The sequence below is a fragment of the Tubulanus polymorphus genome, chromosome 5 (genome assembly GCF_964204645.1).
Source record: "Tubulanus polymorphus chromosome 5, tnTubPoly1.2, whole genome shotgun sequence".
Taxonomy (NCBI): Eukaryota; Metazoa; Nemertea; class Palaeonemertea; order Tubulaniformes; family Tubulanidae; genus Tubulanus; species Tubulanus polymorphus.
In genome coordinates, this window is record NC_134029.1 from 9758540 (window position 1) to 9772515 (window position 13976).

The 13976-nt window shown below is 37.8% G+C and overlaps 1 protein-coding gene across 2 annotated transcripts in view; it reads left to right on the forward strand.

The window, feature by feature from the left end:
* The first annotated feature begins 1736 nt into the window (after positions 1 to 1736).
* LOC141905645 (putative carbonic anhydrase-like protein 2) overlaps positions 1737 to 13976 on the forward strand; it is a 52225-nt gene continuing 39985 nt past the window's right edge. For both annotated transcript variants that reach the window (XR_012619271.1, XM_074794604.1), the window contains exon 1: positions 1737 to 1831. Coding sequence is in view for 1 of the 2 variants with exons in the window: in XM_074794604.1 (XP_074650705.1) it covers positions 1771 to 1831 (61 nt within the window). In the remaining variant the exon portion in view is untranslated. The remainder of the gene's footprint in view (positions 1832 to 13976) is intronic.

Sequence of the window (13976 nt, forward strand, 5' to 3'; positions counted from 1 at the left end):
AAAACAAATCAACAATTGACCAATGTAAACGATTTATTTCATACTATAGATAGACACGTAACGGACTAAAATTTTCGTACCCTTCTTAGAATACATATAGCAACGAGATTCCTTGAGAATTGCTTTCTTAATTGAGTGTAGAGTTGAATCAATTTCTATATCTCGATTATTAGTGTATGAAAAATAATCTGTTTTTAGAAATTGATTATGATTATCAAATCGTATACATCGTAGTAACCAAATGGGTTACATACTTCGGAGCGCTTCCACAGCGCTGAATTAATTTCATCCATTCGTTCCTAATTATGGAATCGCAACTAGTTTTTCTTTTAAGAAATCGATGGGGAAATACGACAAAGTTGACTATGATGATAGTTTTTCCGTGGAGGCCTACTAGAAATGCTCATTTCGGAAGCGCCGTTCACAAAACAAATATAACGACAACTCTATCGCTCATATGAGAACGAGCCTATTGGAAATTATAACGGCTTGATGGGTTCGAGCGTTTAACATTTCCTTTCCGAATCCAAACAGAAGAAGTAACAACAGTAACGGGTTTGCAGTTTGGTAAGAGCAATTTAATGTAACGTGGGAAGAGACGCAACGTATCGTTTGAAGTGAACGCTAAAGGTAGGCCGAGAGTCCTTCTCCATCATGAATTTTCCATTAGCATCATAAGTACCCAGAACGACTAATATCCACCTGAAACGACGTTCCGAGTATATATTCATACATTATACAAAATGCTTTGAAGTGATCTGTCACGTTTTCTGTTGCCGAAATTACTTTTTCAGGCAATAATACGCGGACGCCAATGCAAAATTGATCATATGAGCTGCGTAAGTGCGGTAGATTTTGCGTAATTTTTACTCGGGTAACTTCGCGAAATGAATTTGTCTTAATGACAGTGCCTCCGTATCTTTATCCAGAATTGCTCCTTATTTCGCTTAAGCATGGTAAGTGTATCTTAAGTCTTTTATTCATATGAGACTTTTTCCTTGTAGCACTCATATCACATGGTCACGCATCAAATTCTTACTCCACAGGATTATTTTCCCGCTAAAGATTTTTTTGAACACAAAGGTGTTAGAATATACAATTGCGAAAGATCTCAGATCGAGATTGGATTTCTGTTTCATTAGCAATTCAAAAGTATCAAACAATATCTCGACGTTCTTAATTTAGTTGCTGCTTCAAATGTATTTATACTACAAGATTTTTCGCGTGAGAAAACGGGATTTTCTGTGTTCTTGCCGAAAATAGATATTTAACTTGCAAAAAATAATACAGGATCTTTTCATGGCCCTAATCAGCCACCATATCAAAAACAATGTTCTTTTCTCCGACGAAAATATGTCTTACTCTTTTTAGAATATATGCAATTGCAAATGGACTCAAATTGAAACCAATTTCCTCGCGTATCTTCGCGAAATTACTAAATCAGATTTTCGTTAAGCTACAGACACAATCGCGGCATATTGGGGGCTGGACTCGTAACCGGATCGCCCGACGGCGCGCAAAACCCGAACGTCGCTCCGGCGTGTGTCTCTGTCACTCGCTGCGCTGATACTGCGCGATGTCGCGGTATTTGCGGTAGGTTGGCGTCGACCGGTACAAGCTATCGGAGCGGTAACAGGCGTAGTCGTGCAGCACGTGCTCGCGTTATCATGGGAATAGAACTATATATAGCAAATGGTGTTTTGTCATAGCACTGCAGTTAGTCGAGAATGCTACTTGCTGAAACTTTCTCATTGTTGTTTTGCGATAAGGATGTATATATATTACTGGACGACTTTGATATTCACAATTCTACTGGACACTTTCTCAAAATGTAAGTGTACAACTTTTCTTTGATTGAAAAAAAATTATCCATTTAAGTCGAATTCAATGATCGTAAGTAGTTTGAAAATGACACCGAATTCTCAAAACAAATTTGCTTGCTATAATCCATGAGAGGTCTATAATGGCTGTATTAAACTTTCTTTATTAATGATGTGTATTCCTGTTTTAAACTTCAATCTTTAAACTTCAAAACTAAATAATTATCCTAGATTGCACTAAATCTTAAGCATCACAACATTGGTACTTACAAATATTTGCATGTATCGTTTTGGATTGATTCAGCTTCGATGAACCCTTTCGAAGAATATAGCGGAATTATTTTGCAATCAATCATACATATAGACTTTCATACTTTTGCATTAGCGGAGAACAAAGCTTGCTTTCTCGCCCTCCGTGAGACTTCTTTTTGGTGATTTTTTACCACATATCAAGTTTGACTCGCGTATATGAAGATAATTTCCGACGTCATTCGAATTCTAGTAATTCAATAATTCAGTAATTTTCTGAATATCGTTTTTTTCGCCTGCAGTCGTTGAGGGCCTACTGCTGTGTAATATTCAGCGGGGTTTTACTGCATCATTATTATATTGACCAAATTTAGTTAACTAAATCACGCTTGAATATCAATATATTAGTGTCGAGTGTATAAACTATATCGATTCTCATAGATAGGTTTCTAATTTTAATATTTGACATCTAAATGTAAAGTGAATTTGAATAGATATTTGTCTTCAAAAGTATTTCACCAGTAATTGATCGTTATCTAGGGACCATCCATTTATTTCGTACGCACATTGGGTGGGGGGGGGGGGGGGGCTATGTCTGATGCGTACAAGACTGTAAGGGGAGGGGGTGTACAATTGTACGCTGATATGTCTATTATGCGAGGAATTTCTCTAGACCACAAACTACCGATACAGCGATGCGACGAAAGGCTCAAGCTAATACACCGAAAATTAATAATTATGTTACGATATTCAGCGCTATACTGATCTAATATCAATAAAAGATTCGTCATACATGTATATAGGGATTTCCTAGTTTGGTAAAAACCCGATGATTCCGACCATCGCCATCCAGATACTTAAAATTATTAACATGTTCATTTTGAAGGTAACAATATACGTTTTTTCTTGTACGTAGGGGAGGTTCCAAATGAACGTATATGCTTGCGTACAGGGGAGGGAGGAGTTGGTGTTTAAAAATCGGATTTATATTCATCACATTCAGTCTTCAATTAAGCTGCTACGTATATATTGAGAGCAAATCCTATAATTTGGTGATACCGCAGTCGAGCGGGTCATTTTGTCTGCTATTGGAAAATAATTGATCGATAAGAGAATGTCACCACCGATATCGTTTTTTTTCTAGTTAAAAGGTGTTAATGCTTGATCGCACAAATAATTTTGTATTTCCAATACTAAAATTATCGATGATTGACTTTAATTGGTCTCGACGACTTATAATGCCGGGTAGATTCATTTTTTTTTCTAAATTGGCTCATACAGCAGCCGCGCTGCGCGAAGTTGCATCAACATTGTGAAAGTCCCCAGAGAATCACCGCAGCTGATTAAAGGCATGGCCGTTTAGCACACGTCGGGGATCCATAAATTTCCGATCACATCGACTCGTATATATGGAATTAATCACGGTTTACCTGCCGGATTGTCTATATGACTGACATTGATGAGGTACAGAAACTAGTACTGTCACGTTGATTACTGTAATATAGTATATACACGCACACGCCAATGACTATTTCTGACAGGATTCGAAGTTTAGAATTATTTTCATAGTTCTTGGATAAATTTCTCTCATACGCCGACGAATCAATTTTCTTAAATACCGCCAAAATTTATATATGATGTATAATAAATGATATATTATGATGTATCATATAATTGATATATATGATATTGATAAATTCTATTGTTCCTCTTCTCTCTTCTCTTTATTATTTATATTGTTTACCCTTTCTGTTTTTTGTTTTGTTTTATTCACAATCGTACTCTTGATATATGATCAATGAATTAATTTGATTTTGAATTTACGACACGCGTTTCGATCGTGTATTTAAATAAATGTAAGACTATTATATATTGTCAACAGTTTAAAATCTTAATATTAATTTCAATGTGTTTTATAATAACTTCGCGATACTTATATATATATATATAAATCGAGAGCAATTGATATTTGCTTTGTCTTCCCAAGGTTCGGGGTTCCAATCCTGGATAGTTGTTATTCTCATTACATGTCCATTCGTACTCGATTATGATGGGCTCCCCATTTGTGGCCCTCTCCCTGCTTTAGGATAAAGAAACCTCCGACCTTTTACGATGTGAATAGGTGATGTGTAGCGGATTGCGGGACATCTGTAAACTAAAAATAGGTTTTGAAATCATCTCAAGAAAACTTCCCAGTAACACTATTGCAGAGGGTTTCTTTATCAACGATTCGACCGGAGAGAGAGGAAGAGAGAGTGAGAGAGTGAGCGAATAACCGTCTGGTAGCGCTAATAAAACCAATATGTCCATATCTGCAATATGCCAACCTGGTTCATTGATGTCACTCGGGACACCATGCTCGCTAGTGCGTATGTTCGATTACGCTCCGTCTTAATGAATTAATGGACTACAGTGACAAATATTAACCCAAATCATATATATGTATATATATTTATATAATATTCAGCCTATACATAGATTCATCACGTGCAAACTCATCGGTTATTGTAAAAGCTTTTCTCAGAACGAGACTGCTTTTTCACGCGAGAATCTAATGGTTGTTTATCTTAAGCACCACACCCCCTCATCCCTGTTTGTGACTTGACGGAATTTTCAAATTTTTATAAAAAGTAAATTAACTTCGGAACGGTGATTAAAGAAGTTCTTGGACGTTTGGACAAAAGGAAAAAGACCTTTGTTCTAGACGATTGCAGTTTATAAACGCGTACAAAGATAGTTGTTTCACCGACAATGAAAATTCAAAAAAGAATTGCGGTCTTTGTAGTTCAGTGAGATAAGGCGTGATGCTGTTGGATCCACTTCCACAGTACCGAATGACAAGTGGGTTCGAGTCCTACTGGCTGCTTACAGTGTGCGGGCAACACGTCAAAAGCCATCCCGTCTTGAGGTTAAATGAATAATCCAATAAGGAAACTAAGATCCAAGCGACGTAAAGCCAGAACAAACAAACCAAAATTGTTATCAATTTTTGATTTATTAATTGTTTTTTGAATTTAAATTGTGGGTGAAACAACTATAATCAACTATAAGACTGGAAATATTCTCAACTATCTACAAGCGTACAAAAATGTATCAAAACGGCTGCGATTTTGATAATTCATTTGATCCGTCACTGATCGGGCATTGTGTGGCAGTGTTTCTTATGCAGCGCACACAGCAATCGACACAGGCTTTGGGTAAAACCATGGGTAAACAGTGCTTCTTGTTTTGGAGTGTTCATCTAGTGCTATGTGAGCTATACTTTAATGTCTAAATAGCCTTTAGACCATTTGCTTGAAAATGGTCGGAAAATCATCTTAGCAATTTCACGATGCGTCTGACTGTTTGAATTATTGATAACGACGTTTTTATCCATTATTCCATATAGATATTGTTCCTGAAATTGTCCCTGCACTTTGCAAATGTGGCACCCTAGAGTGTGGCTTCATTCGGCTTCATGCGGTTATTCTGAACACGTCGCCAGACAGTTGCAAATGGATGACCCGTCGTTGAATTAACGAGTTCTTTCTCTAAAAAGTTTTGATTAGAAATACTACAGCGAAAACCGAGTCATTGACGAGTGATGGTCCGTTTCATTACTCTCCGGTCGGTGTGAGAAATATCACAAATTTTCAGCCCGTACCCGCGCTCCCCTCGCGCCATGCCAAGTTAAGATCGCGCGATGTGACAAACAGAATAGTGAAGGCCACTCATCGCAATCTTCACTCTCAGTGCAGATTAGGTTCGTGGAAAATAAGAATACGACTGTTACATAGTTTCAAACGATTAAGATTTTTCTTTTTCACAACGGTTGCAATTTAAAACAAGAACTCAATATTTGGTAACACCCAGGAAGTAAGACAAGGTGTGACACGCACTTAGACTTGTTGTCATTGATCATATTCAGCTAATGTATGATCTATTGAAAATTTGTTACGGAGAGATTACTTTATCATGCAAGGTTTCTTGCACTGCCGAAATTAACAAGTCATCTTCGGCGCAGCTAGATCAATACAGTGTAATTACTAATACACTCGAATAAGATTAATTCAAATGCAATTTAGACCACATTTTTGTTTTGCGATCAATCGACGACGGATAATGCAGATGAACTGTCACAGGCCTTTACTTTTAAAGGCCCAATTTTAAGTTTCTAATTTTTAAATTTCATTTCAACATTAGATATCAAGGTTAATTTCAAGGTTCTCAGGAGACTTTTCCATTTCAACCCACGATATTGTGTGAGATATCACCGTGAATTTGAGTTTGTTTATGTTTTCGTAAGGGTTAACAAATTCCTTGAGAGGTTTTGATATAAGTTAAGTACTTGAACCACGGACACGCGTTTCAGAGTCCATGTTTGAACTAACCTGTATTTTCTTTCGATATCCTCCAGTCGTTTGTCATAACTTTTGAAGTTAAACATAAATACGTTTTGAAGTTAAACATAAATATCGTCATCGCTTTCGACCGTCTGTCCGCCCAGGCGCCCAGGAATAGCTAGTTCCCGCTTTACGGTCTCCAGTTTAGAACCAAGTGTGAATGAACCTTTTTCTTCTATGTAAGGCTAAACAAAAATGATACCTTGTTTCTCCGCAGCGGCAAGGTCATTTTTGTAAAATATGATAAAATCTATAAACAGTTCATTTCTATAGCGGCCGGGTCTGTTATGGTAAAATTGATCACGATTTAAAAAAAAGTAATGTATAGGGTAGATGGGCTGCCGGCCGGGTCAACATTTAAGCTCAGCAGAGCGGAGAAACAAGGTATCAATTTTTTTAGCCTAACATTTCTTTTTTGGGGTGGTATATCCTACAAGCTATGCTTTTTTTATCTTCCCCTCTGATCCATTATGGCAACGTAATTTGTGTAAAAACATCATGATTTATAAATTGCATATTATTTTCATCAAAATTTATTCAAGTATAGCTCGCAAAGCAAGCGGCCAATTAGATTATTATGGCCAATGACAGAGTCGTTTGAGGCTTAACCGTTTAATGTTGAAATAGTCTAAATTTGAACTTTTGATAGTTAGTAGAAAATCTCTTTCCTTTTTTTATATTCTTTTTCCTTTCATTTGACCATTTAAGCCGTGTTTAAGACGTGTGGCCGCGGCCGTGTTTCAGACCCTATCCAAGATATGTGGATTCAGGATGGGATGAGAATCTGCTCCATTCTTTTTTGGCTTATGTACATTATCGAAGATGGCCGCCAAAGCATTATTTGTGTGTAGGCATGGATTTTGTTTTCGCTCAGCAGTTTACAGTTTTCGACTGATCTTCTTTTAACTTGATATGGGTTAGGGGTGAAAATTAAATGTGCCCTTCTGTTTTTTCTATATATGCAGCTCATTCCTGATGGACGTCAGTACCATATTTGTGCGTGAAGTAGACATGGTTGACCTTATTCCCGCTCCACCGTCTACAATTTTTGTCTGATATTTTTATAAATTTGGAGTAGAATGTACCCTATTGTTTTTGATTTAGGTTATCCAAGATGGCCGTTCTACAGTTGACAGTTTTTATCAATATTGTTATAGATAGATATGTGATTAAGGATGGGAGGAGGATAAGCCCTGTTGTTTTGACCAGTGTGGGCCATATATTATTTGTCGAGCCTTCATAATTCGACCGAAATGTATTGCTACTGTATTTTTAATATTTCAATTTCGGTAACGTTATTTCTTAAGTATCCAAATGAAGCGTACGTCGTTGATATTTTGTTCCATGTTCTTTGTTAAGTACATTCAATAATGTGCGACGTTTTTAGCGTTACGTGCGACTTGAAATACGACGTAAATTTCGGGGCATTAGCGGTAATCGCCTCTGCCGGAATATACATGATCTTTCAACTCTGTAGTTATCAGATGTCTCAGACGATCGTGACATAGGCGAATCTACAGCCCAGTAGTTATATCGGAAAACGTTTTGTACAAGAAACATGATGGCATAATTATGTCTAGTGATGACTCGTTTAAAAGTCGTTGTATTCACTAACTGCTCGTCATCACCGTCATCGTTAAATCATAATGTCGTCACGGTCGTGACGCCGAGATCGAGAGAAGCCCTGAATACAAATCAAATAAAATGCATTAACAATGAATTCAGTTTTTAGATAAGTATTTTGCTTATATACATTGAAAACTTTTTACGGTAATACGGAATAATACCATAGATGATGAAGCTTAGATAATTTCATTGAACCACTGCGTTATCTGGGTATGATACTCACGTAAGATAACGTTTGTTAGCGACGTTTTCACGGTACTTATTGAATAACATAAACTCATCGGAATTAAACAAAGTAACCTTGTATTTCTTTCAGAATCATTGTTAGTTGAAGCACATTGAGATGCTTGCTATCCTACGCGTTTGAAAATGTCGTCTGTATGCTTTCTATTGTCTGGCAACGGAAATCAATCGCAGACGACTTATTTAAAGACCGCCGAACGAATGTCGCGCGGATTTCTACCGACATTTCTACTCGAATGTGCGCTGACACTAACAGACCTCGTCTCGGGTCGTCTATAAGCGATTCACGATTTTATCGCCTCGGATCGATAACGATTTTTGCTTTGAAAAAAGACACAAAATTTTCCCGAGGCCAATGAAGTGGTTCACAAGATAAGTTCCCAGTGTGGCGAAACTTCGTGATTCGGTTTCTAATTTCTAATGACACGACATACTTGACTTTGGAAAATGATTGTCATTTTACTATTTGAATACGCCATTTATTAACGATTCAACGGATTCCAATGAAACCCGAATGAGAAATCAATTTGATGAATAGATACAAATCCGAAATGAATGTTACGCCTGTATGTTTTTAATGTTAATTTGCATTAAAAGAAAAACGGTATAAAATTTACTGATTTTCTGATGATCTCAAAAGTGTATTGGAAACGGCTGAGAAACTGTTATTTGGTGCAAGTGTTTGTCAAATGTCAGTACGGACAATTCAATATCCTATAATCCGCTTGTATGCTCATCAAGTTGGAATTTCAGTTCATCTATATTTCAAGATGATCGACAGCTCCACTCGAATGAAATCAAACATGAAAAGGGTATGGAAAAAATGTCGAGTTTCGTAGCGGGATGAAGTATCATATTCAGTCATATCTATCAACTCATCTATTCAACGAATCTGCCATTGCAATTACCCACTCATTCAATTAGTCTACGAGTCTACTTTGCGAAAATTTACAGAAAAAAGCGTTTAGGTCCTAACTTCGAGTAAAGTATTGCGCACGTTTCGGTTCTTCAACAATTTTTTGCTCGTTAAAGACTTAGCAATGCTAAGTGATTCGGGACATAAGATTATGAATTCACAAGGAAGCGCCGGGGACAAGAGAGACAAATATATATGTATATATATACATCCGTTTATGAATATAAAAAGAAAAATTACCGTTATCTTTGGTGAAATATAACTCGTCAGAAACTCGAATTAGCAATTAGCATAATGTTTTCCCCATTTTCCGTTGAGATACATCTCGTCAAAAATCTAATTTTTTGGTTATAAATCATTAATACATTCCAAAGGATGAAAGACTAACGTATAATTTCCGAATTTATGATTCTTCTATATACAGCAGTGCCTTAATTATTTGATAACAAATACTTTATAAATGGTTTCACTATACATATTTAAAGACCAAAAGCAAATCTTTCGAATAGAACAGAAATCATCATCATGACATTTTTCAGTGGCCTTGATAAAATCTGGTTATAAGAATAGCATCATTTTTTAGCATAGTAGAGGAAAAACGAAATCCCTTACAACAGCTATTCGATTTGTAGAAGTATCGTGGGTGAAATCTGTTTATGATTTGCGCGGGGAAACGTTGTTTTTTCCGTCTTTATTCAATGAGTACCGCGTTTGAACCTACGCGTTGTTTATCAGTTGTTTCAACGAAAATGCAGCCCCGGGTGGTTGTAACAAGGAAAGTTGATTAACGTAAAAATCGAGTCAGTGGAGCTTGACCATACGTCACCCACAAGTCTGACGTCGTGATTCTAACGATGGATTCAAGTCCGTGAATTCCGCTGCCAAAAGTATTCACATCGTCCACATTCCACAATTTCCACATCGACTACTACAGACAGATCGGTTGCACGCAAGTTCACAATCTGAATAAGGACTCGGTCTTTACACCTTCCTTTAGAACATCTTTTTTCTTCGATTCTGAAATGAAACGTTTGCAGCTTTCTAGAAGTAATTTTAACCGGTGGTTCTTTACAAATTATCGGGTTGTCGAAATGCATTGATCGGAACCAGTATTTACTAACGAAATAGGGTCCATGGCTCTGTTAATTCGTCCGTCCCCTTTATCGTCGGTTTTGAGCTTTTTATATCGGGTAGGGGTCGATCGTGAAACTTAACCACAGTCCGCATTTACCAACTATGGTAAAAGTATAAAAGTTTTTTCTTCTGTGATTTCATCTACAATTAATAGCGTGATTGGCAGCAATCGATGCCGTTCTTATTGGCGATACATCTCTGTAGTTGATATACAGATCTACGTGTGACGAGCAATACACAGATCACCCTCAATATGGAATGATTTTGAGTGCTGTCTTCTAATTAATATGCGGCGTGTCTGTATTGCTCAATACGTGTACCATTCTGACACACATCCATCGGGTGGTACGTGCTGTCCAATAAACCAGATCGCGACAGTGACAATATTAATATGTAAAATAATCCCATAAGCGCTGATTCCAAACACGCATGTCATCACAAGATAACACAAGCTAAACCGTAAATACAACGGGCGGACTGCTATAATCAAATATGGTGGTCTAATTTCCTCGGAGAAGTTATCTTCTCGCTGACATCACTTTCAGAGCCCGGGCTATACGCAGCGCGGTCCCATGGCTACCGACGTTTGTATTATGTGTCAATCTTTTTTCACTGTTATGTCTATCTTCACACTGGGCGCGATAAAACGCGCCATGATTAAAAAGTACCTCGAGAATAAAGATATATTTGTGTGCCAGAAAATTGATTTTACGTCCAGAACATTTCGGAAGTTACGTAAAGCGGGTTTGAGATGCGTGGCGATATTTCTGCGGGACGAAAAGTGCAGGGTATCACTTCATGACGTATATGCCGCTTTATTATTTTCCGCGGCCGAGCAACGCACAATGGCCATTCTTACGTAGACAACACCGCACCGGATATTGAAAATGATGAACAATAATCGGTTCGAAGATGGGAGCCAAACCTTATTTAGAAGACTCGGTTATGGTTGAAATATTGGCATGATGTCCGTGGTGACGGAGAACTTATAGCCAGCGTACCGAGACACATTCCTTTGGATAACTAGATCGCTTCTGAACTACGCATTTTAGTATTCAAATAGGGCTATATATCGCAAAGCCTACTGAGCGCATGGAGCAGTAGCAATAATTTCGAAAAGGTCAGTTCCTCGACCGGGTTCAAATGTTCGCTGAGAATCTTAGTGTTATAAACGTATCTATGCACTAGAATCGTATGCAGATCAGTCAATGCAACAGGACTTGGTGTATTTCAAATGATGTGCTGATGAGGTGAGCACAACAACGAGGAGCAACAAAGCGAGTGATCACCACCGTACCATAGCTTACGAGCATTATCATCTGTCTCATTGCTGTATGCGGCGAATGCACTAGAATCGTATGCAGATCAGTCAATGCAACAGGACTTGGTGTATTTCAAATGATGTGCTGATGAGGTGAGCACAACAACGAGGAGCAACAAAGCGAGTGATCACCACCGTACCATAGCTTACGAGCATTATCATCTGTCTCATTGCTGTATGCGGCGATTAGAACATGAGGTGAAGCCATGACTGGGATGTGCCGGGCTTGAGCGCATTACAGTCTTGTTTTGGCCTAGCTATAAAATTGGATTTGTGTACTAGGTGACTTCAGATGAAAGCATTGGTCGGATTACAGTAAATACGACTTTGTAGGCCTATAAATGTTTTCCTGTGATGCTTCGCGGAAAAAGTCAATTGCGCTACAAACGAACGACTTACAAAACACTAGGCGAGTGCACGTTGTCCCGGCGTCACGCCGCGTAACACAGGCCTACTTAATACGCTTCCGCATCGTGAAAGGTAATTGTGCTCCACAACGATTAATAATTAATAAAATCTATAAAATAATTCCAATACAGCCCGATCGATAACGCATATTTATCACCGCTTAACGACCGAGTATTACGTGCGCTTTGCCAGTGATAGGAGATCGCACGATCACTTTAATGGCCGCCGAGGGTCAATAATCTTAATAAAGCCCAGCTCATTATATTGAGTTACTAGCATATTAAATAGTGGATGAATGGATTCATTTGGTCATGATATCACCAAACACCCTGGTTCATAAGCGACAGATAAAACACAATCCATATAAATATATTTCGGGGCCGGTGAATTCTAAAATATAAGCCAAAAGTTATTATCTTCCATCCAAGAGAAGAGGCAAAATTTGACTGGAAAAGTGACTGGGAAAGCCATTCGTAGCATGAATTTTGTGTTACCGAAGAATGCAAAATAAAATATATTGTGGAAATAGATAGAAAAGATGGATATTCGTATGTCAATGGTCACTTAGAATTGCAGTCAGAATCTTCACACAATCTTCATCTAGAACACTTCCATGGATCAAAAAATTGACTTTTCGCTTATTTCTTTTTGTTTGAAAAAGGTCGTTTATGCGCGATCGTGTAAGCATGTTAGACTGTGGTAAAGCGGAGGTCTTTTTTCCGTATTTGTCCACGCGACTCCGTTCGATCCACGCGATAACTAACTACACATTCAAAGCATGTCACTGCGCCACCAGTAATTATCAGAATTTAAGACGACGTTAAAAGCCATTAATTTTGCAAATAGCGAAGGTGAGAATCTTCTCTCCGAGGTAATTAGGTGGCCAAGCGACAATTAGCATCCACCCAATGCAACCGACAAAACGAGTCATCCGTGATGCAACATAAATAATGATTAAACGCTTAGCTTCCACCAGGACATTACGTAATTTAAATTTTAGCGATCATGCTCTCTGGAGGACCGAACCATTGCTTCAAACGAAAACAGAGAAATTGGCATTATTGTACGACTACGGAAAGTAAATCCCTACAGCCGTGCAACGCTGTACTATACAACACAAAAACTTAAAAAACAACACAAAGCAACACAAAAACCATATTTTTCCACAAGCCAGTAGAAATCATCGTGTTATCTTAGATAACCCCCTCCACTCGGTAGCCTAAATGGTATATCATGAACGTGTTTGAAAAGAATTATCGATTCGATGAGAATCAACGGGTCCGTCACAGCAATCTCAATTTATTTGAAAGTCTCAATCGACGATCTGAAAGTATAGGCCTACAGTGGCAATGAATTGAGATATAGGCAAAATACAAAACTCAATTATATGATCCCTTTCTAGAGCTTCAATATTCATTCCAAATTTAGATCATTTTCAGCATCCCGTTTTCGTTCAATATGTGTACATACGTATTAGGAGTTATCCTTTTCATCATTCGAAACAATTTGGAAAGTCCGGACATGAATCATCCCTTTACTCCAATAATAGACGATAGATACTTCCTCTTGGCGTAGTAGATGATCAATAGGATTAAGGATATAAGATATCGTAGTAACATACGTACTGATATTTTGGGCTTTACAGTATATACATTGGGTGAAGCACGATCGCCGCATCGCGACAAACGATAACGGCGTATGGCGCCTTTATTGAAAAGACAGGATTATCAAATATGTTGCCAAAAGCAATATCTATATTCTTCGAGAAATGAAATACGAACACGTTGTCGGTATTTCTATGTAGGGACAGACGCCATATAATGATGGACAAATATCATGGGAATATTGCAATATGTTTCATCACATACGATAATCCT